The following is a 24,576-nucleotide window of genomic DNA, read 5'->3' as shown; positions in this document are numbered from 1 at the left end:
TACTTAAATTTCTCGTTACTCAAGTAATAGAGACACATTTCTTTAACAGACACAAAGTCAACAACAAAAACGCTACCATGATCAAGCAGCAAAGTGCCACAAAACATAAGCATTGTGGTCTGCTAATATACATTTGTTTCCCTAGTTGTTCACCAAAGCTGTAGTAGCACAATGGTAAATCAGCTTTCAAGCAGTTAAATGATTCCAGGTTCGATTCCTGGCTACAGCAATTTTTTTTTTTTGGTAATTAACAATCATTCTGTTAATTTATTCTTGGCAGATTCAATCAGTTTCCGTTTGCCATTCAATTTCAAAATCATCTGGGAAACATGCTGTGTAATTCTATAAGCGGCTGCCGGCTCAAAATGTGGATTGTTCTTTTCATGACGATAACAAAGCATGTTAAATTGCGTATAATTTGCCTTGTGAGTTGGGACCGATGTTAGATTTGAGGGAAATTGGTCACATGGGATAGATTAGCGCAAGTAAGTGATGTAACGGTTCTAATACTCTATGTATCTCTAGTTTTGCAATGGAACCCGTCCTACTTATAAGAATAAATTTTGTATCGCGCATATAGCAAGGGTAAACTTAAGTAAAAGCAACTCAATCTTCACAAGCATTTTGACATGTAGTATATCTAGTTTGCAATGGAATCCGTCTTAATTTAAGCTTCTAACTTGCCTAGTATGAGAAATTTGACCTCGTCGAAATTCAAAATGCTAACTTTTGACATGTATATAGGTCAATTACGAACTCAATTTAATTTATAATCTATAATAATTTATTTATAGATTATAATTTGGGTTTCTGTAATTTTTTACTTACGCTTTTTCACATTAATTTAATTTCAATTAAAAAAAATCAATTTAATTTTATAGATTTTGGTCGATTTTGGGGTGCAGTTTTTTGAAGTACAGTAATATAATTATGTTACCGTAATTGATCACCAAAGCTGTAGTAGCACATTGATAAATCAACTTTCTAGAACTGAAATGATTCCAGGTTCCTGACTACAGCAAAAAATTTCAAATTTTTGTGGCTTGATCTTCTCATGACGATAACAAAGCATGTTAAATTGCATATAATTTTCCTTTTGACCCATGTTAGATTTGAGGAAAATTGATCACATTCGAAAGATTTCAAATTTTTGTGGCTTGTTCGTTTTATGACGATAACAAAGCATGTTAAGTTGCGTATAATTTTCCTTTTTACCCATGTTAGATTTGAGGAAAATTGATCACATTCGAAAGATTTGCCGTCTTATGAGTTGTTTCATATTCGGTGTATCTAGCTTCCCAATGAACCCGTCCTAATTTGAGCTTTCAAATACATAGTTTGTGTGGCCTTGTACAGTTGTATGAGAAATTATGCCTTGTCGAAATTCTAATTTCTGACATGTAGATATGACAGTTATGAACCCATAAGATTAAATTTTACTCCGTATGTTGCAGAGATAGCAAGGGTCAACTTAACTCGATCTTCGTAGGCATTTTGACTTGTAGATAGGTTAATTATGAACTTGTAAGAATAAATTTTATGCCGCGCAAATAGTAAGGATAAACTTAGAAACAACTCGACCTCATGAACAAGTCTCCCTTGTGACGCGCATATCCCGCCTTTCACAAGCTTGCGACGGGTAAAGTATTACTCATGTGGGTAGATAAGATAAAACAGATTACTACTCCCTATGCACTCTGCTTTTGTCTTATCTACCCATGTGGTAGTATTTGACCCGTCGCAAGTTTACGACGGATATTCCCGTCACAAATGAGAATTTGTGTACCAATAAAATGACAAAGCACAATTTAAGGCAACTACATTTTCAAGTGCCTTGCACATACTGAGCAAAAAGTAGTTCCAAACCTCATATTCTTCATTATTTATTCCTGTGTAAATTCATGATAAATGATGTTGAAATCTCAAAATTTAAGGGATCTACTGCAAGCTATGCAATTGGTTTCCCCTATGTCGACGAGGTTCTCCACAACGTTGAAGTTTAAACTGTAGTATGAAAAATGAACCACATACACCCTTGCAAATGGCGATGGCGTCCTTCGAATCTTACAGTCACTATTGCTGCCTTCAGAATCTCTGAGTATAGGTGATCATCTCCAACACTGGGGGCCAGATGAGATCAGCCTCATGGGTAAGACAAGCTGAGGATTTCAAGCAAGGCTTTGCGATGGTGAGGGTGGGATGGGACAATCATTACTTCATTAGTCTATCAAATTTGTGAATGTATAATAGAATGCACTGGGACGAGAGATCAACTTTGTTTAGAGGCATCGACTTCATTTGGCTCCTCAGAAACCTTGAAGAATGTATATGATAGGATTATATTGTTGATGCCGTCCATCCTAGGGTCTGTCTCGAACTCAGGATCAATGTAAAAGAAGACCTACACAGGTTTGAAAACGCCGCATTCTTAATACATGACTGGCATATTGTTTATCGGTTTTTCCTATCCGTGCAAAATGATGAACATAGGTACTACTTACAGGCATGTCAACCTGCTCCCCTGGAAGAAGCCTTTGCTCCTCAAAGCAAAAGCACTGTATTTTGTTGAAGTAAACGGCCGCCTGTAACAATCACAATTTAATAATTTCTCTGATTTATTAGCACCAGAAACTCATACAGTAAGGAAAGCAGATTCTCAGAAATCGAAACTAGAAATTCAAGAATGCCGTCATACACTCTGCTGAAGTTGTATACTGTACATGAACAACATATTTACAAAATGGAAGCCAAATCCTCCAATATTTAACTTAAAAGTCTTAAATTTCTCGTTACTCAAGTGAAGGCACTTTTCTTTAACAAACACAAAGTCAACAACAAAAACGCTACCATGATCAAGCAGCAAAGTGCCACAAAACATAAGCAAAGTGACAACGAATTTCTACATTACTAACTCTTTTCATTATCATTGGCCTCAACATCTAATATAATAAGATAAGATAATGAACTACATCATCAAGGGTGACTCATTTCACACTAGTTTGTAAAAATTGGCCCTCAGTTAAATAACTCCAGAAAAAGGAAAGAAAAAGTGGTACATCAGCACGAAACTTTTACCTTCATGGGTGTAACATTATACGTGGATACACCAACAATAGGAGTTGAACTTCGATTTTCAGCTGTGTAAAATGCCAAAGCACTTTCTCCTGGTTTAACCCGTACCTACATGTATTGGAAGATCAATAAAAGAGCTTCAAAGTGGCAAAAGCATGTCACTTACAAGATTTGTTCCAGTAACAAAAAGCTACCTCTCTTTGGGTAGGAATAAACTTCCACTGCATTCCATCAGCGACATCAGCATTAAATTGGACAACAATCTCTCTGCAGAACATTTTTTGTCAGGCTTTATCCAAGATATAAAAGCGGAAGAAGTGAAAAAACCATTTCTGCTAAAAATATAACCAAAACTTCATAAAACATGCAGTGTGTTTGAGAAGGAAATCAGACCTTGTGCTGACAGTGCCATCTTTCGAATGCCGAGCGATCTTTTCCTCTACTGTCTGAAAAGCGGGGGAAGGGCAGACCACACAATCAGGCAGGATAACCTTTTAAAGCAATGTGGATCCCTCCAAACCTCATATTCTTCATTATATACATTGTCCCCATTTGATTTTGACGGTCAATTGATGTCGACTTTGACCAATCAAATCAAACAAAGTTTACAGCGTATATCCAGTTATCCACATAAATATGGAGAAATTAATGGTCAAAGTTGACATCCATGACCACCAAAATTAAGTGGGAAGAATACATTTGGGATGGTGGTAGTATCAAATCCATTATCAGTTACAACAAGACCTCACCTCACGGCGCTGAACTGTACCACCATAACCAGTAGCTTGACAAAATCTCCTATACAATGGGACAGCAGCATATGAAGCTCCCACCATGCCGAAAACCAATGCTGTCAAGTATATAAGCATCTTTCGTGATTTCTTCTCCTGGATAATGGTGGTCGTATAGTAGCGTCTTGATTCAAATGAGGGACTATATCTTTGAACAGTATACGAAGACAATTGACTATGCCTTGTAACTGGCCACGAAGACAATTGACTTTGCCTGGTACTTGGCCATGAACTATAACCACATCTTCCCTTAAAATCATATCCAACCGTCCTTCCTGCTTGTAATGTATTCCTAGATAAAAATTCTTACTAAATAAATAGGTAAAAAAATGGCTCGATCAAAAAGCTATAGCTGACAATCATTCAATCACGAACCGGGTTTGATGACCAGCAACGTATGCATTCTTCAACACCTGAGGCAACATATGCATTCTTCTGGATAACACGGACATAGTTGAAGAAATTACCAGTCACAGCCAATTATAAAACAGCAGCAACGTTTATCTGTAGAACAACACGCATTTCCATCAAAATCAAATTCAAAACACACATGAAAGTATCAAGAACAAATATAAATTGACTAAGAAGCACGATCAAGCTAAGGGCTTCTTTTGGGTGGTAATGAACTCTTACCACGTAATGGAGCTCAAAACAAGAATAACATGGAGCAAAGTGGTGGTATAAGGCATAATGAGGAAAATTTACTCGGTGTGGGTAAATACTCCCTTTGTCTAATTCATTTGTTTATCTATAGCACACCACCATTTCCAACAAAATTGAATCCAAGCCCATGCGAAAGTTTGAAGAACAACCGGTAAAATGCCTAACAAGCACAAACCAGTTAAGGGCGTCCTTTTGGATGGGAACTAACTCTTACCAGGGTATTGGAACTCACAACAAGAGGAAAATGGAACAAAGTGGTGGTAAGCGGCGGTGGTGGTATATGGTGCTACGAGGCAACTTTACTCCGATATGAAGAAATGCATTTACTACCCGTTACTCTCCCCTATTCTTTTCCACCCACCACTACCACCACACACCAACATTTTTCTCTTTTCTCGAGCTCCATTGCTGCAATAACAATTACCCCCCACCCCCCCAAACCCAAGCAAGCCCTAACCCCTAAGAAGCAACGTCGTAGGCTCAATGCAAGATATTTTATTGATAACTTAAGAACTTATATTCGCGAATATAAGTCATTTCATTCCAATCAAATAAACCAATATTCATAAGAATCATCAGGCTGAACACAATTCAAAATTCCCAAAAATCACTGCGTAAACCCCTAAAAAAGACCGCAAAATTCCCAAAATCAAGCTCAAGGCAACAAGAAAGAATTGCTCTAGGGTTTGATATGCAATTATCTCAATAACATACTTTCAATTTAACGAACAATCATTCAATATCAATAAATCATTCGGGCAATACACTTAACTGGAATTCATACTCAATAGCGAAAACTAAGCATTTAAAAGATACTTCATCTCTCCGTCTCAGTCAATTGATTACTTTTTTCTATTAATTCTTTGTGAGCGGTATTTTAATCAAAGTAAACAAATGACTGGGACGGAGGGAATACAAAATAGGGAAAAAGACGGGAGTAAGAGTAAGAAAAGCGAAATACCGTAACGGCGGCGATACGGTGGCGAAGAGATCGGACTAGTTGAGCGGGGAATTTGGGGTTATTCGGGAAATGCTGATGGAGTTAGTGATGAAGGAGAGAGCCACGGTGACAAGGGCCAAAGTTACGAGTAAGTTACGAGTATAGTTCGTTAGGACTTATGTGTTCATTTTTTATCGGTCAATATTTTTACGATATGAGACGGTTCTTTTATATATTCCAATTTCCGTATAATAGCATTCATTTTTATTGATAATTTCATATATATCAACTAAAAGAATAGGTGATCTTTATCATTTCCCGCCAAAATACATATTCTCAAAAAAGGAAACTAATGATAATAATATTCATTCACTAAATAAGGAAACTAATAATTACAATTTAATTCATCAAATTATATTATATTTTCATTAAAACAAATCTTTTCATCAAATTATACTCCCTCCAATTCATCATAATGTTCCCATTTGGGAATGGCACAATACTTAAAGAAAGTTGATTATAAAATAATAAAGGACAAATGTGGGGTTGGTGTTAGGAGAGAGAGATGAATTAATAGGAGTTAAATAAGGAGTTGTGGGGCCAAAACATTAAGAAAAGTAATAAAATAGGAGTAAAAGAGTTGTGTGGGGTTTGATTATAGGAGAGAGAAATGAATAAAATAAGAGAAAAAGTTACCAAAAAAGGAAAGGGGAACATTACTTGAATAATCCGTTTTGGGAAATAGGGAACATTATAGCGAATTGGAGGGAGTATTATATTTTCACTAAACTTTAAACTATAATATTTAAACTAAAATAAAATAAAATTGATATAAACTGTAAATTACTAAATCTTTTACTGATGTTATTATTAGATTATGAGTTCAACCCATACTTTGTATAAAAAAACTCTAAATCGTTGTCATTAGTTTCATGCAACAAAAATTGAAAAAAAAAATTATAAATTGATACTCAATAGCTTTATGCTATAAAAATATTTTTATTAAAACATATTTCAACTCATTACTCAATTCTCTTAACTAATTTTCAGTTCCAATTTTATTTATCAAAGCAAAATACAATAATGAAAAATGTAAACAATTATAAGGCACCAATATTATATAAGTAATTTTATGAAAATATTAAACTTACCGTGCATGTGTTGCACGGGATCTAAACTAGTAAATGAATAATACAACAGTTTTACAGTTCGCGAAAGTGGCAATTTGCCTCCTTAACATTGATTAATGGTGAAATTAGACCCCTTAATTTTCAATTGTAGCAATCAACCCCATTAACTTTAACAAAAAGTGAAATTCAACCCTAATTATTAATTTTCATTTAAATCTCAACAAAAATTCATTTTACAGATTTTAACTTTATTAATTTATATAAAATTAAGTAGCCGCCTAAAAAATAATTTTACATTCATCTATAATAAACAAAATAAAAATATGATAAAGTCTTATAAACTATTCTTACATTCATAATAAATTGTCTAACACTTGTAAAAAAAAAAAAAAAAAAAAAAAAACAACTTGCCATTACTATTATATACTAGTTTGGATGCTCGTGCGTTGCAACGGGGTAATTGACTTAGTAACAAAAAATGGTTATAAGGTCTTAATATTTACATCTTATGTCTAATCATTTATTTAGATATGATCAAAAGTCAAAACATCTTATTTAAGAGACGCAAAAGATGTTGGGTTGATACCTAAGTTCCAAGGATGCCTCATATTTATAATCATAAGATCACCACATCTTATGTTAATTTTTCGATGTGGGACAATTCTATTATTTTTATATAATTCTACATTATTTTTCAATGTCGGACATATAACATACTAAGAACTACACAATTTTATATATGTACAAATTATATGAAATCTATACGCTAATGATAGTATTTTTACCACGAATCAAATTATGTTATTTTCATAATTTTCTTAACGATATTTTTTTGCGAAATGAAATGTAAAAGTTTTTATATAAAAATTAGAAACATCACTTGAATATAATATAGGAAATAAATATTATAATAATTAAAAGATTCTCCACTTTATTTTTTACATCAAAAAATATTATTTATGATACTTTCCTAAATTAATTTTTAGGATACTCCACCTTATGATAATTTTATGATGTGGGACAATTCAACTATTTATATGTAGTATCTTTACCACACCTACATTATTTTTCCAATGTGGGACAAATAACACACGAAAAAGTACACCATATTTTTTGCACCTATTTCGATATCCAACCCGATTTAATAATGAGAAAATACTATACTATCTATTATATTCGTACGTTTTTTTTTTTCATTTTTTGTCATAATTAAAATATGTACAAATGATATGATTTAAATTACATTTTTCTTCCTAACACGATTTTTAAGATGTAATTGAGGGAGCAATATAATGTATAAACAAATGCAAAATATTTTCTTTTCTGGTGCAATTTTGATTAATGGTTAAAAATTATGATGTGTTTTAGTTACTCAAATGTAATGAGGCATAATAATTACCTATATTTGAAAGTTATAAAGATTTAATTCTACAATTTATCAAAGTAAAAAAGCTACTTACATTATTTTCCAATGTGGGACAAATAACATACTTAGAAATATATCATATTTTTCGCACCTAATTCTACATCCAACCCGATTTAATAATGAACAAATATTATACTATCTATCACTATTCGTACGCTTTTTTTCCTATTTTTTATCATAATTAAAATATATGCAAATGATATGAAACATATATATACTCTAGTGATAACATTTTTTTTACCACGAATCTAATTATATAATTTTCATAATTTTTTTTACGATACTTTTTTGTCAAATAAAATGTATAGATTTTTATATAAAAATTATAAAGATCACTTGAATTTAGTATAGAAAATATATATCATGTTCTGGAGATAATGATAGAAACTCTTAAGAGTTATATAGGACAATATTTAAGAGACTCAAAAGATGTTGGATTGATAGTTAAGTTCCAAGGATGTCTTCTATTTATAATCATATGATCACCACATCTTATGCTAATCTTTCAATGTGGGACAATTCTATTATTTTTATGTAGTATATTCACCACACCTACATTATCTTTCAATGTGAGATATATAACATACTAAGAAATACACAATCTTATATATGTACAAATTATATGAAATATATACTCTAATGATAGCCTTTTTTTACCACGAATCAAATTATGTTATTTTCATAATTTTCTTAACGATATTTTTTTACTAAATAAAATGTAAAAGTTTTTATATAAAAATTAGAAACATCACTTAAATATATTATAGAAAATAAATATTATAATAATTAAAAGATTTTTCACTTTATTTTTTAAAATATTATTTATGATACTTTCCTAAATTAATTTTTTGGATCACCTCACCTTATGATAATCATCTGATGTGAGACAATTCAACTATTTTATATGTAATATATTCACCACACCTACAATATTTTTCAATGTGGGACAAATAACATACGAAGAAATACACCATCTTTTTTGCACCTATTTTGACATTGAACCCAATTTAATAATAAAAAAATACTATACTATCTATTAATTTGATCCTTTGAAAGCAACCTCTTATAGTTTTTAGCGAGGTCGAGAGGTTTGGTGTACATGCTAACATGCATCGCCCATAGTGCGAGTTTTATGGCCATAAACCCCTAAGGCCCTAATTTAATAAAGTCGGGTAATTCCTTTACCTATTTATATGTTGATTTGTTACCTTGCAAACCTAAACAAATCGATGCAATGTGAGGGCAAGTTCGTGAAAATTCGACATAGTTGAGCACTTGAGCATTCATATCAATATATCATATCTAAGCATGAAATTACTAAGGGAGGGGGAGAAAAATGAATAGGTGTAGCACAGGTATACAACTAATTGCTTCTAAGAGTGGAACATGTTTCAAACCGGAAGAAGGCGACCTAACATAGTATCCATATTCCATAATATGTAACTGCCTTTGTAAATGTTTACGTGATTAATATTTGTATGATATTGTTGTAATTAAGGCGTACCGTTAAACAAAGTCTTATAAGAGCTCTTTAAGACAATACTTAGAGATTAAAAAGATTTTTGGTCGTTGATACCTAAGTTCCAAGGATAATCATGTGATCACCTCACTTCATGATAATGTTATAATGTCGGACAATTCAACTATTTAGATTTAGTATATTTACCACAACTACACTATTTTTCAATGCGGGACAAATCACATATTTAGAAATACACCATCTTTTTCGCAACTAATTCGACATCCAACCCAGTTTAATAATAATGAGCAAATACTATACTATTTATTAATATTCGTATGTTTTTTTTATTTTTTTATCATAATTAAATTATGTGCAAATGTATTGAAACTTATACTCTAATGATAACATTTTCTTTACCACGAATTTAATTATATAATTTTCATAATTTTTTTTATTATATTTTTTTTGTCAAATGAGATGTATAAGTTTTTCTATAAAGATTATAAACATCACTTGAATATAACATATAAATTATAAACTCTTAAGAGCTCTCCAAGACAGTACTTAAGAGACTCAATAGATTTTGGGTTGGTACATAGGTTCCAAAGATGCCTCCTATTTATAATCATATGATCACCCATCTTATGCTAATCTTTCGATGTGGGACAATTTCAATGTGTGAAATATAACATATAAAGAAGCTAAATACACCATCTTTAATATGTGCAAATAATATGAAATTTATACTCTAATGATAGCATTTTTAATCACGAATCTAATTATATTATTTTCATAATTTTTTTAACGATATTTTTTTTGCCAAATGAAATGTAAAAGTTTTTATATAAAACTTAGAAACATCACTTAAATATAATTTTAGGAAATATATATTATAGTAATAATTAAAAGATTCCCCACTTAATTTTTTTATATTAAAAATATTATTTATGATACTTTCCTAAATTAATTTTTGATGATGTGGACGCTCTAGAATCGCTCGAAAAAACTCTCTTTTATATATATATATAGATATAGATTGTATAAAAGTTGTAAGGTTATAAAAATTAAATTTTGTAATTGAGTAATTAGATTATATAATGAATTTTGGTAGAATTTCATGAGAAATCAAACAATGAAGATTCAAAGGGCCTGATTTCATCATTGAACAAAGTTAATGAGGCAAATTGCCACTTTTGCGGTTTTACAGTGTAATAGTATCATGTTATTCTACCATTTGTGTATATCAATAATCGGTAAATTGACGTAAATCTATCTTTCTCAATAAATTACGGAGTATTTTGGTAGCCGCAAATGTTGCCAAAAATTTACGAATGTTTATGAAGTAGTACTAAACAAGACGAATCTATTTCCTTCCTATACATATCTTTACACCTTCACATAAAAGTGAACAAGGGTGTATACTGTTCAAATGAACAGTAATTGTGCACATCATTTCAGCTCAAAACGACTTCCATGGCTGCGTTTGGTGTAGAGCTCTTGGGCCTTTTTTTCGACTTTATTTAGGAGTTGGGCCTTCTCCTCACATTATCATGTTAGCTTCTCTTTGTAGTTTGTCGGTCTGTCCCCATCCCCTTTCTTTTCTCTTTCCTAACCCAAACCCACACCTCCGCCTTTCCTTTTTTTTTTTTTTTTTTTTTTGAGAGGACCTCCGCCTTTCCTCTTTACTCAACAATGACAATTCATCGCGATCAATCCCAGTTTTGTTTTGCGTTAAATAATCCTTCTGAATAGACTCAATTCATTATGGGTATGTTATTTTGAGCATACAAACAAGTAATTTCGCAAACCCTAATTTGCTCGATCCCACGTAAATCAATCGAACCCTTATTTAATTCGACAAAGATATCGATTTTCCCAGAGGTTTGTCTCTCAGTTCATTATTCCCTGTTTTTAGGGTTTTTTTGAGTCCTAATTTGATTAATTCGATGGATTTTGGGGGGTTTTGTTTGCAGGTGGGGTTCGTAAGTTGAGTACAAGCAAGGAGGAGTAAGTTGAAGCGGAGGTTGATGCTGAATATGCTTATGTTATCGAAGGTGAAGGCGTAAAAAACCGGGGCGTTCAGAAGTCCAATGATAGTGAATTAGGTTCTCTCTTTGGGGTGGGCGTTACTGGTAAACTACCGCCATTGCTGACTCCTTTTCATTTGTCTTTTTTTGACTTCCAAGTTTCTATATTGTACATGTAACTGTAAACTACCAAGTTTTGCTAACTAAATGGCGACCAAAATCCGTCGCCAAATGCCCAGTATTTGGAGGTGACGTGGCTTAACTATGGCGACCACTGACAGTCGCTAATGTGGCTACCAAAAATAGTCGCCAATTTTGGCGACGAGTTTCTGTCGCCCGCTTTAAAAAATTCCGTCGCCAAAATTGGCGACGAAGTCCTGTTGCCAAAAGCGACTAAACCTAGCTACGAAGTGCGAGCGACGGGCCTTAGTCGCTTTATTCTTAATGGCGACTGTTCTCAGTCGCCTTATATGGTCGCCAATTACCTTATTTGTTGTAGTGGCATTCACCAAGTTTACAAATGCAACAATTCCAAATGAAGCAAATTAGCGATACTTTTGGTAATGACAATCTTTTCTGATGGATGAACATGTGCTTTTACTTCTATCATCTAGGATTCCGGAGCCTGGGCAGTTATGAAGGGTATAGATTGAAAACAACTTTTTCTTTTTAGAAACCTTTTTTATTCTATTTGACATGTGTTTATGGAATAAACAAATAGAGTTGGATACTGACGTCATTTATTCATTTACAGCCTAAACTTATAATTGAATTTTAGTCTGTATGTATGTGATATTTTCAGCTTTTTAGTATGGAAGAAGAGCTATTGGTTTATCTCATCTGTCATCTCATACCTCCTGTTTAGATTTCGTCATCTGTTAAAAACTAGAAAGTGGAACATCAGATTGATAGACCTTTTGAGCTTAAGGCTGTTTGGAGAACACCGTGCTAGAGCCGATTCTAGAGAGATGCAAGTAGTTAAATTAAAATTCTTTTCACTGGAACGATTATACCTACTTGGAAATAAATGGTGTGATATGTACGTGTCTTCTACTTCGGCAGTCTAAACAATAAGTTGAAGGGTCCATCAAGGGATAGATAGCCAAAGCTTAGGCAAGAAGATAAGATGATAACATAGTCGAAGAGTCGTGAGAGAGCACTCGAAAACTGTAGGTCTCCATAATTATGTTTGAACAACTAAGTACTCGCTTCAAACTTACAATTATAACCAAGTATTCAATTTGCATCAATTGATTTTTTTTCCTATTACGATTCGACATTCTATTAGTTTTAAAATACTTAATGGTGTTACCTAATAACTACTAATTTGCAAACTATTTTTGCCGTTACAAAATTTGGACAATGTTTATTACTAAGTTCAAATTATTTTGTTGTTACAAAATAACAAAATTTGAACAAGTTAGAATTAACCACTTGGCAAACAATTCGCGAGTAATAATATCTTGGGGTATCATGCGCGAAGCGCGTGATACAACAACTAGTGGAATTTTAAACGTTCATGTGTTTTTGTGAAGAGAGAGTTGACCTCGATAAATGTCACGTTGAGTGTTGAAACCAAAGTTGGCTAGTATGAGCTAGGTAGCACAGACACTTCTCTTAATCAGGCTTCCTTTGTTTGACACCGTGTTGAACACCGACATTCCTCGGACACACGTTGAAACGTGTCGGACGCCTATAAAGCCGTGTCTAACTTTCAACATTTATTTGGGCACGTGTCCGACGCGTGTCCATAACTTTTGGACATCATTTGGGGTGAATGATGTTCTTTAGACGGAAAATGAGCGGTTGAAATAGCTTGATTAGAAGATGGGTTTTGATGGGAAATGAAAATGAGTTATAATCATGGACACGTTTCACCTTTACTTATTTAAATTTAATATATAATACTTTTATAAAAATAAAATCGAATGTTTATAACTATAAAATATACTCCCTCCAATCCAATCCAAACTACTCATTTGACTTTTTACGGTCTACGAGACGACACTTTGACCACGTTTTTCTTCATTTATATTCCCTCCTAGTCTGAGTATTGGTTCCTCTTTCTATTTCTATGCTAGTCGGGTGTTGGTTCCTCTTTCCTTTTTTGGTAAGTTTTGTGTGGTTTAAATTCAATTCCATGTGGGGTAGGGTGTTTTGTGTGGTCCAAATTCATTTCCTTAATTTTGATGCCCAAAAGAAAGGGAACCAACACTCAGACTAGGAGGGAGTATATAATATTTTTGTGTCAAAAATATAATTTCCCGAAACCTCTTTATATAACAAACATAAATATGTCAATTTTATGTATTAATTTTAAAATTATGATTAAATATAATAGATGTCAAAATTTAACAATGTTGACTTTAAAAAGTGAGTGGGTAATTTGGATTGGATTGGAGGGAGTATATTTTATTAAATTTATATAACGTGTCTCGTGTCCTAAATTTCATGGGATGTCGTGTCACGTGTCCGTGTCCGTTTTGGTGCTACCTAGAGTATGAGTGATAAGGGCTCTATTTCTTAAACAAGTAGTCACGATTCGATTCCTGACTTTTGCGAATTAAAAGGCCAAACTTGGGAGAGCTCTACCCATTAAATTCAGTTAATGTATTATACAACTGGTTGTATATACAACTTATTTAATGTAGTTGAGCTTTATTATAAAGTTATCGAGCTATACTAAAAAAATTATCGAGCTTAACAGAATAATGATTAAGGTCAATAACTTTGTAACTTGTAAAATAGCTCAACAACTTTGTGTAAGAGCTCAACAACTTTGAGGCGGTTGTACAATGCTACTATACAACCGGCTGTAGGATAGTATTTGTGCATTAAATTGCCTTCAGGTACCCCGAAGGAGATTGTCCAACTCTCGATAGAGGATACTCCTGGTCAATACCAAAAAAACATGCGAGTGTTGCACATCAAAACAGAAGAAAGTATTGACTTTAAAATCCGAAATTCACAAGGCACATGCACTATAAAGTGAGTAAAACTAAGGATGGAAATACAGGAGTTTGTACAAATGACGAGAATCGTAAAAATGACAGCCGAAAGAGCTGACAATGTTGAAAGCTTTCTAAAGGTGCTGGAAAGTGCACCTAGGACGAAAGACAGTACCGATATTGTGTAACTGAACTTTCTTTCTGGCATCATTATCATCACTTGATGACTAATAAGAGACCCATATTTATAGGGTAAGGAAAACTGTTGCAGTTACCTAAACCGCGAGATACAATATTACTAAAGATCTAATTTCCTAATTCTAGTAATACTATTTTCCTAATAGCATAACACAATATCACAAACTCATACTTGGGAATTATAAACGGATAATTTTTTAAATTTACAGAAACTCACGGGCTTTCAACCTAGTAGGTAGCTACATGTTACACGGAAAAATCATATTACATGCAATGTCTTTGGACAAATGACGAGAATAGTAACAAACAATAACAGGTAATGAAAATTGACAATAATTTGATTACTCGATCAGTTTCTCCTTTTAAGGGAAGCAGCTGATAGAATGACGAGAATCATAAAAATGAAAGCGGCAATGAAGGATGCAACAACTGCCCCGCTAACTCGCTGACAGAAACTCCCGAATTGCTGGCAGATGGCTACCCAATTTGTCTTGTTGTTTCCCTGGTGAGCAAGATATACTATGGCGGCTGCTGCTCCTGCTCCTGCCATTGTCAATGCTAATACCACCTGAAACAAACTACTGGTTAATGATCCTGTGACAATATGCAGTATTTCCACGAGACTGGTACAGTTGAAATTCTGTACTTGAAAATAAAATGATACGGTTTTTTACCGTGTCAAGGGCGATGAGGAGGAATTTCACTCCGGTGGCTTGCGGTCTCACTATGCTGATAACAGAAAATGGCAAAGAGAGTACTAGGTATGCACTTGCTACCGCATTTGCAGCAACAAAAAACCTGCAGTTTTCAGTTGACATTATTAATATCATTGAAATTATCGATAACATAGTCATAACATTTACGCAGTCTGCAAATGCATCATAAATTGGCAAAAAAACAGAATGCTAGTTAGAGTCACAGGTTACAGGTATCAGCAATGTTAACTACTGACTGTGCACTTACGAGAAAGCAGGAAGATCATAGTATCTAGCTCGAAACTGGAAGAACTGGGTGAAGAAATTCAGCGTTTGATTAGTAGTTCCCATCGTAATGGTAGCAGCTAGAGCAGCGATTATAGCAGCAAGTCTTAAAATGAAATCCAAAATCGCAAGGCCTCTGCCCAACGCTCCTCCACCGCTACCTCCACCCAAGTAAGCTGTTTTCATGGCTGTAAATCCTTTGTTGCCTCTTGGCTCGGTCTGTGCATCATGGATTCTCACGGTGGCTGATTCATTGTTCGACATTCTCGCCTAGCTTTCTTTAGCTACTGATATAATAATAATATAATAAGTGTAGAATGCAGCAGTACTGTTAGGATGAAGAGTAGTTGTGAGATGGCTTAGATTAGTTTGATTGCAGAATATATAGTTGCTGTTTCATGCTTGGTAAGGTAGGTGATAGTGCAGCAGATGAACTAAACACAAGTGGTTACTTAGACTTACTCCAATGTCACTCATCCAAACTGCTTTGAGCAATACTATTTTAATTCATATACAAAAAATTATTATTTTTCCAAGTATTTACGTGATCGCGTATATTTAGCGTTTCCGACATCTTACTGACCCAATTTTTTTTCGTACGACAATTCCGATTTGAGATCTGCGAAAAGAGAGCGTAATGTCAAAACCTCGTGTCTAACTATTTCCCGTCAAAAATTAAAACCTTGTCAAAATTATATTATTCCGTCTTTAATAACTAATTATTTCATAGAAAACTTAGGAATCTCAAAGTTAATTATGGAGGGTGATAATTTATGTGTTATTAAGCAAATTCCTTGGGAAATTTCTAGTATTCTCAAGAATGTGAAATTAAACCTTCATTTTTTCGATGAAGTGATAATTAAACATTGCTTTCGTGAAGCCAACAAAGTTGCGGACTTCATGGCTCCTATTGGACATTCATGTCCAACTCGAAAGTGGTTTGATAGCCGGTGGCTTCAACTTACCTCCCTCATTTGAAAGGATGAGATAGGTTGGTCCTACCTAGAGGATCAAACTAGTTTTCTTACCTACTACTAAAAAAAAATAAAAAAAAAAATAAAAAAAAAAAAAATTATTTCATAGAAAAAGTGGCTGAGTATATCATAAGAAACCATGCTTGTTTTTCATATGTATTCAACTCCAGACAAGAGACTTTCAGCTGTGTCTGCAGTATTACAAAAATTTTAGCACTTCCTGGGATCAAATCAGTGTGTATACAAATTGTGGTAAAACTGAAGCCGACAGCATGTCGACCCCAAGCCGGGCAACTTCAGCTGTATGACTAAATATATGCACCCTCACTCATGTATTTTACAAGCCGTGGACTTCGACGACATTTATCATTCAACAAGAACATACCAACCAATGGACAAAAAGAATGTATCAACTTCTGAAGGTTTGGAAGAGATATCAAGGTCGAGGACTACTTTATGGTCGCAAAGTCCAGCCTCGTACAGCGAGTGCCTGATGAATCTTATTCACAGCTTCTGCGGTGTCATTAAGGGGAGGATAGCTCCAGCTTTCTGATAACTGCAATTTTGAAGATAATGAATGGTTCATTAGAAATCATATTATAAGGAAGGATTGGTTGACCAAATTTGGCAAACAATTGATACTTGTTTAGTAATGTAGAATTTTTGAGCTACCAGATGTTAAGATCTTGTCGTAAAAAACCTCGGTAATTAGGAAAAAATGTTCTAGAATTTAGCATTTACGATCCCACATACTAATTTTTCCGGCGTAGCCACTAGTATCAAACCAACTAATATTGAAACAAAGGGAGAAGCAATAAAGGTTCAACACTCGGGCAAAGGCTTTTGGACAGTGAGGCCATAAAGTAAATTATACTCCCAAGAAATCAAGAATAACAACGACCAACTTACATCCTCAGAACCAGTAAACGGACGAACAAGGCCTCGTTCCTTGAGAGTATTGTGGAAGTCTGCGAACTTCCATTTACAACGCTCAGCTCCTACGACGTAAACAGGCTTCCTGTAGATATACAAATCTTTTCAGCTTATTTGAAGATATTGATAGGTAAAACTAGTGTCACAGTCGTCAAGAACATACCCGGTGCTGCAAGCCTCGCTCAGCATGCTGACCGAGTCAGCTGTAATGACAAAAGCATCAGCCCACGCTAGATGCCCCAGATGTGGATTTGGCTCTGTGGAAAAAAAAAAGGCGGATTACCAACATTTAAATCAGATTGAGATCTTGTCAATTTTAGATCTCCGTACTAATACTAGTACTAAATAGACATGGCTCTAGTCCCAAATGGCCAAACGGAATTGGGGTAGGCTAACATCAAACGTGCATGGACCAGTCAGTGTAAGGTAATATCAATTTGATGAAGACAAGCAAAAGTTACCTTCTCCATTCCAGATGAACACTTTCGGATGATCACAGAGTTCTTTCATTATAAGCTTAAACACCTTCACAACATGAAGAATTATGAGTTTTTTTGTAAATTACGTCACATGGCAGAGACTCAGAGAGTAAGGAACCAAAATACCTTCTCTGGGGTTCTCCTTGAAAAAGATATCCTTACGGTACCACAGGTCAAAAGTGCATTCTTCAAATAGGCTATAAGCTGTCTTGCGAGATCAACACCATACCGGCAGTGTCCTATATCAAGAGTTCATGGTAAGAGTTTAATCTGCCAACTATGGGAAGCGGAAACATTCAGACAGGATAAAAGAGTAGGTAAAACAACCTTTTTTCACCCCTTCCGACCCTACACACCTCAGTAGTTAGTTCTAACCCTACAGTGGCTGGGAAGGGAAAAAAATACGGAGAGAAAAGGGGAGAACACAAACATTCAAGAACTGAATTTAGGTAAGAAACCCTCATCACTATCTCCGATTTTCTATCCATGAGCTTTCCTAACAATTTTGAGTTTACTATAAAGAGAGGAAATATCTGAAATTTAGGAATTTTGTTAGATTGACAGTAAATGAAAAACAAAAACACCTTCGACGTTCTTTGGCCACCATATATTGTCTTGATATAGCTGTGTTGTATGCACAATGCATATTTTTATCCATGGATATTGTAAGACTCACACATATAACACAAAATAGTAGCTCAATGAGGATGAGGAATAAGTAAAGAACCATCAGCTTTTTTACACTAAAGTTGGTGAAACTAAAGGTGCGCTGATTTTGATGATCTTGTATAAAATGGCTTGTTCTAGTCAGATACCTCTGGCCAACTGAAGTGAAAAGGTTTAGTTGTTCTAGATTCCATCTGGTTTACATAACATATAAACATGCTTTCTAAAGCTATATCTAATAAACTAATACAAACAAGCACAAAAGAATTACTTGTTGGTCCCCCAATGTTAACCACCAGTAATGGCTTTGCAAGTGCCGCAAACTCATCATGCCAAGTTTTCGCAGCGCTCCGGAGAGCTGAGGAATCGACTTGATGCAAAGCTCCTACAGTGAGAACCTGAAAGCAAGAATCAGTAATCAGTGGAAGCTGAGAAACTGAGAATGGAAAGACACAAGTTACACAACCAACATTCACTACATTAACTAAAAAACATGCCAGCAAAAACAAAATACGCAAAACGGGATGAAATTTCAGGATTAGGGACGTACCACATTGCTACCAGGTGGCTCGCGTGGAGTGATCCATGGTCGGAGAAACCGAGGAATCTGCGCTTGCGCTTGAGGAGTTAGAGGATAGTAATCATGCTTTGGAGTAATGACCATGTCAAATCTATCTAATTGCCTTCGTGGATGCTGAATCTGAAACCTCATGAGAGCATAGAGTAAGATGAATCTTTAGTTCATAGTTAAACTAAGATAGCCAGCTTAATGATCTACCCCTAGTCAAATCAATTGACCATGCTCGTTTTATAAACCAGGATTCAATTTGATAACTCTTCTTGAGTAAAAAAAAACGCAAAAAACAAGGATCAAGGAGAACAACTGAATATACTGCGAAAGTTCAATCAAACTTCAACGAGGTCAAAATACTAATAATCATGACATTTCACCCTACAAGACACTATATTTGGTCCATGGATCCTTATTCACTAAGAGTTTAATGATGCCCATCACTAGTCTCAGTCTATTTCTAGGGACAGAACCATATGAGAGGCTAAAAGTCACAAAAGTAGGGAGCGATACAGGAAAACAAAAACAGCACCATACCTGAATTACAAACACATAATCTGATGCCAAACGCCTAATTGAGCTGGCAATTGATATAGTATCCCTTCCGGATGCTATGACCAATAAAGGGCCATCCCTACAAAAATGAGTTTCGATATTTCAGGCACCGAACCCAATACGGATGGTACATAAAGGCAATAAAACTGTACAATCTAGCACATTAAGTAACTATAAGTGTCTCAGTATTGATGGGATCAAGCATACGGCTTCCCATCTCCCCTTCAAGCAGAGTACCGAACTTTTAACTGTCCTATACTTAACACCAGTGCACTCTGTTTTCACTTCAGTCAAATGCATTCTTTGAGTTAAGTTATTTGGCTTACTATAAAGCTTATGTAGTTAACGTACGCATACAGGCATGATAACAGGGTGTCTGAAAGTTACTTCTACCAGGAGTTTCAAGTTTTTCACTCAATTACTTAAAATTAGGCTAACATAGGAAGAGTACAGTAGAAAATTAACTAATGAAGTACCACACATATCATAGGTTTTAGGCTAAAGTCGTTAACATGTAACGACATAGTATTCACCTGGACAAAGACTGTATACAGATAAGAAATTCCTACTCATCTACAGTTTGAAAACCATCTCCTTCACAATCATCTCCTTCAGATATGAATGCTTATAATGTTCAAAGTTCAGCAGGCAGTAGGAGAAAGAAAAAAAAAATGGAGACCGATCTTATAAGTAACAAAAGGAACAAGAATGTACTTTTCAAAAGTCGTTTGCGCCATGCTTACAATCTGCTTCGCGTCAGCATCCAAGATAGATGACAAACCAACACTGCTAGAATTAGCCAAAGGCATATAACCAATTTTATTACGTTGTGACGATAGCATGAAATGTGAATAAACACAAATCTGTCTTATAATACAATCCAACTTCTTGTGAAGAGAAACAGGTAGCCAGTGAAGCCATTCATTAATTCCTCCTGCAGGCCTAGTAACACGCTGCATAACCAAGACATAAGAGACTGAGTACACTAACAAGAACATTACCATGGCACCTGCAAGACAAGAACCAGAAAAGAAAAACTAATAAAACAAAGAACTACACAATTGCGCTGAATTATAGCGTATTGTTTTTGGATGACGTCAGGAACCGGCAACCGCTATCTAATGTGCGCAAAGCGTACACCCCCACGCATGCACAATAGCCAGTATAGCCTACAAATCACACAAACAAGGTAACAGGCTCTGACTCAGGATCACATAGCCCAAGACACAATTATTCTCATACTTGAGAACCATGAATCACTATGTCATGTTTTAACCAGCTGCGCTAACCCAACCTGGTATTGCACGATAAATCCCTAGCTGTCTAATGACATCCGTAACAAATGGCTTTTTTAATTTGACTTAAGCTTAATATCGAACTTAAGGCAAGCATACATTCTAACTAACTTTTGTTCTGAATAAGGGATATAAATGAATCATATACAGCCACATCAGAGCATTACCACAACAAGGAGCATATAGATAAAGGACAGCTTTAAGGAGACGAGAATAACATTCACAGTTTTAGACCTGGTAAGCTGGGTTGCACAACATATCTAGACATCTCGTGAACCGGATCAGTCATCCTCTAACTAAAAGCGGAAAGCGACAGGCTGAACAAAAATTTGAAGTAAACCATTTAGATGACCTATCCTTTACCAACATCCTAGATGAATTAGCAAAACTACAAAATAGAAAACTGTACCAAGCACACTATCAAATCACTCATCCTGCCTGAGTCATCCATGCATACCTTTCACAAACTCACCACACGAGTCTAAAATACAAATGCTTTGAATTCTGCAACTGCCAAATCTTCAAAAATGTGGAACTACCATCTTGAATTCTTCATTTATTGTTAGGCAGATACATGACACCTGTCTTTACCCTCTAACCCCCTCATAGCAATCAAATTGAATCTTACAATTTGAAGTCATCGACAACCCTATGACACAACAAATCTCAGACTCTAGATTCAATAAACATTTCAACTAACAGATAGCTCAACATTAAATGATCAAGTTCGGAATCATTGACAATCCTATGACACAATAGTTATTGTGTTCACTTGTCAGCTTGACACTCGAAAGTGCTTCCTCGTCGAAGGGTATGTAGCTAAAATCCCAGTTCATTCCCAAAGAATGAAGAACCAGCAAACACGGCGTTCATCGTTCTCACTAGAATACTAGATCAACAATTTTCAACAAGCGCTTCCCAAACAACCAAGCTCCAATAAATCACTACTCGAATAAAAAGGTGCCCAACCACAAAACTTAATAATAACACGACATTCTTCTTGCCAATTCTGCAAAACTAACCAATCTACAAAATACCCATCTACTAAAAACCTAAAATTAATCAAACATGCACCTCCAGATCATCCTAAACCAATTTAACCCAGCGAAAAATGATCGACACTTTACACTAGATCATTCATATCATCAATTGTGCAAAAATTGAACAATTTAAGATTGCCCACCAACTAAAAACCTAAAACCCATCCAACATTCACTGCTTCAAATCGCCCTAGTAATCGAAATCATTGAAAAACATCAAAACTTTACACTTGCAGTTCTTGCACGCATCAAAACTAAACATTAATACCAATAACATAAACTAAAAACCCTAAATTAAATGGTAACACTAGATTCTTCATGTAAATTGTGCAAAACTAAACAATCTACAAAATGGCCACCTATCCAAAACCTATAAGTCTAAACCCATCAAACATTTACCTAATAATCAAAACTTTACACTTTCTAACATCAAAACTAAACATTAACATCAGATAACACAAATTAAACATAACTAAAAACCCTAAATTAGAAGTATAAAGTTAAGAAAATTACATAGAACAAGTGTTTATCTGAGAGACCAAGTGCACGAACCAACCCAATACACTGATTTTCAGCACCTGGAAAACCATTACCAATAATAACAGCACGCCTAATTACACCATAGATACCACCTTCGAAGATTTCCGGCATGCCACGTGGACTACTAGGAGGTTCTGGAAGCTTAATTGGTCTCATTTTAATGATAATTAAGTCAAATAATTTCTGAGAATTTTGATCGGTTGAGTAATTTTTGAAGAATCAAAACCCTAATTTTGATTTAGGGTTTGATTGATGAAATTGAATTGGGGATTTTTGGGAAGTGGTAGAAGGGGGTGACTTGGAGAGGAAGGGAGAGAGAGAGACACGAGACGATATGCGAAACTGCCTAAAAGCGGCTATTTGTGACATGGAGTAAATTTTTGACAGTTTATAATTTTGGCCACGAAGTTGAAAATTAAATAAATAGATAAAAAGTTGAACTTTTTTTTTTTTGACAACAATATACTTCTTACCCAAGATGTGTGAGTCTAGTGGAATTACAGGGTAACCTCAAAGCCTCCTAAGGAGGAATTGCGAGGTCCTGGGTTCGATTCCCTAGATGAACACTTTCCCGGGACCACGCCTGGAGAGGGAATAATCCCATGGAAAAACTCACGTGGACAGGCGCCAGCAGGTGGGGTCACTGTGTCCGGGAGGATCCAACCTCCTCGTCAAAAAAAAAAAAAAAAAAAAAAAAAAAAAAAAAAAAATAAAAATAAAAATATACTTCTTATATAAAAACTAAATAACCGGGTTACAAAAGGAAAGACACAACTAACCAGTGGCTAAACTTACAGACCAGAAAGGAAACCTAGCAAGTAAATCGCGTATTTCACGCAGCGAATTACGCATAGATATTGGTACTGGCATGCGTGATGCCAGAACGGAAGATAACTTTCGAGAAGAAATGTAAAAGGAAACCGGTTGCTGAGAAAAGGAAGTAGCTCTAATCATAAAGCGAAGAAGCGCCATAGTTGTAGCAGTAAAAGCACTTTGCGCCCGAAATAGAAGTTGTTCTTTATTCCCTGTCATCGAGTCCATTGAGTAGGCGACGAAAAAATCTCGAACACGAAATCTTTGCACTCCAATATGGAATGTGACAGAAGGGAGCATATGAGTGACAGACATAGGGAGAAGCCGAGTCAAAGGAGTGGGCATGCTCGAAGATGGCATAATAGTAGTCACCGAGAATGAGCAAGAAGAAGGTACTACGATAGATGACAAACTTGAGTCGGATCAGCTGCACAGCCTTTGAAAATAACCGAGTTTCGTACAAGCCAGATAGCCTGAAGAATGCAGCTAAAATAGAGCAGGCAGTTTGCCGTTGGAGATGAATTGCGATGAAGATACGATATTAAATCACCAAGCCATGTTATGAAGGGTATGTTTGGGTTTGCTAAGGCATTAATACCCAGAATTGAAGATTTCCAAACATGTTGGGCGACTATGCAAGAACGAAAAAGGTGAGCAGTAGTTTCCGGAGATGCATCACAAAAAACACAAGATGTACTTACCTGAAGGCCGCGCGCAGATAGATTAGTGGACGTAGGAAGGATATTATGAGCAATACGCCAAATTAGAAGCGGGAATTTACTTGATGCTCGAAGTGTCCAAATTTTCTTCCAAGGGAAAGTTCTATTAAGAGGGCAAGAACCCAGTGAATTTGTCTGAGAAAGGAGATACGAGTAACCCGATTTAATAGTATAGGATCCATCCTCAGTATACTTCCAGTAAAGGAAATCATCAATCGAGATCTTAGGTGGCTCCATCATGATGATCTCCTTAGCGCAGTGAGACTCGAAGAAACGAAAAATAGCACTCGGGTTCCATGCACCCGAAGGCAAAAGGAGGTCAGCAAGGAGCGGTGGATTATCGTCAAGCAAAGG

General features: G+C 35.1%; 3 protein-coding genes across 3 annotated transcripts; all 3 read right to left on the bottom strand.

Annotated features, from left to right (window-relative positions):
- Window positions 1–1,807: 1,807 nt before the first annotated feature.
- Window positions 1,808–5,666, bottom strand: LOC141614511 (cytochrome c oxidase assembly protein COX11, mitochondrial-like). The gene is made up of 8 exons (XM_074433258.1): window positions 5,488–5,666; window positions 4,239–4,367; window positions 3,822–4,155; window positions 3,466–3,518; window positions 3,267–3,339; window positions 3,076–3,180; window positions 2,502–2,582; window positions 1,808–2,401 (listed from the first exon to the last, which is right to left on the bottom strand). Exons 2-8 carry the CDS (start codon window positions 4,313–4,315, stop codon window positions 2,270–2,272), a joined length of 855 nt encoding a protein of 284 aa, XP_074289359.1. The 5' UTR covers window positions 4,316–4,367; window positions 5,488–5,666; the 3' UTR covers window positions 1,808–2,269.
- A 9,211-nt stretch (window positions 5,667–14,877) lies between these two features.
- Window positions 14,878–16,643, bottom strand: LOC141618873 (casparian strip membrane protein 2-like). Its single transcript, XM_074435956.1, has 3 exons — window positions 15,621–16,643; window positions 15,332–15,455; window positions 14,878–15,225 (listed from the first exon to the last, which is right to left on the bottom strand). The coding sequence occupies exons 1-3, from the start codon at window positions 15,899–15,901 to the stop codon at window positions 15,007–15,009; spliced, it is 624 nt and encodes a 207-aa protein (XP_074292057.1). The 5' UTR covers window positions 15,902–16,643; the 3' UTR covers window positions 14,878–15,006.
- Window positions 16,644–16,712: 69 nt separating this feature from the next.
- Window positions 16,713–23,054, bottom strand: LOC141614519 (mitochondrial fission protein ELM1-like). The gene is made up of 10 exons (XM_074433265.1): window positions 22,664–23,054; window positions 20,530–20,768; window positions 19,798–19,894; window positions 19,240–19,389; window positions 18,961–19,087; window positions 18,150–18,262; window positions 18,006–18,069; window positions 17,708–17,801; window positions 17,521–17,629; window positions 16,713–17,167 (listed from the first exon to the last, which is right to left on the bottom strand). Exons 1-10 carry the CDS (start codon window positions 22,844–22,846, stop codon window positions 17,066–17,068), a joined length of 1,278 nt encoding a protein of 425 aa, XP_074289366.1. The 5' UTR covers window positions 22,847–23,054; the 3' UTR covers window positions 16,713–17,065.
- Between the last annotated feature and the right edge of the window lie 1,522 nt (window positions 23,055–24,576).

This window comes from Silene latifolia, chromosome 1, assembly GCF_048544455.1.
Source record: "Silene latifolia isolate original U9 population chromosome 1, ASM4854445v1, whole genome shotgun sequence".
NCBI lineage: Eukaryota > Viridiplantae > Streptophyta > Magnoliopsida > Caryophyllales > Caryophyllaceae > Silene > Silene latifolia.
Note: the sequence above shows the minus strand (reverse complement) of the source record. Positions and strands in the feature narration are given on the sequence as shown.

Excerpts from the sequence above, each read along its gene's own strand:
- LOC141614511 (XM_074433258.1), bottom strand. The coding sequence starts at position 4,315 with ATGTCCGTGTTATCCAGAAGAATGCATATGTTGCCTCAGGTGTTGAAG. Across the intron at positions 3,340-3,465 it reads GATGGCACTGTCAGCACAAG|AGAGATTGTTGTCCAATTTA; the intron begins GTCTGATTTCCT and ends AATGTTCTGCAG. Across the intron at positions 3,181-3,266 it reads TTATTCCTACCCAAAGAGAG|GTACGGGTTAAACCAGGAGA; the intron begins GTAGCTTTTTGT and ends CAATACATGTAG.
- LOC141618873 (XM_074435956.1), bottom strand. The coding sequence starts at position 15,901 with ATGTCGAACAATGAATCAGCCACCGTGAGAATCCATGATGCACAGACC. Across the intron at positions 15,456-15,620 it reads TATGATCTTCCTGCTTTCTC|GTTTTTTGTTGCTGCAAATG; the intron begins GTAAGTGCACAG and ends TGAAAACTGCAG. Across the intron at positions 15,226-15,331 it reads TCCTCATCGCCCTTGACACG|GTGGTATTAGCATTGACAAT; the intron begins GTAAAAAACCGT and ends AGTTTGTTTCAG.
- LOC141614519 (XM_074433265.1), bottom strand. The coding sequence starts at position 22,846 with ATGAGACCAATTAAGCTTCCAGAACCTCCTAGTAGTCCACGTGGCATG. Across the intron at positions 19,895-20,529 it reads GCGCAAACGACTTTTGAAAA|GGATGGCCCTTTATTGGTCA; the intron begins GTACATTCTTGT and ends TCATTTTTGTAG. Across the intron at positions 17,168-17,520 it reads CGTTTACTGGTTCTGAGGAT|TTATCAGAAAGCTGGAGCTA; the intron begins GTAAGTTGGTCG and ends TCAAAATTGCAG.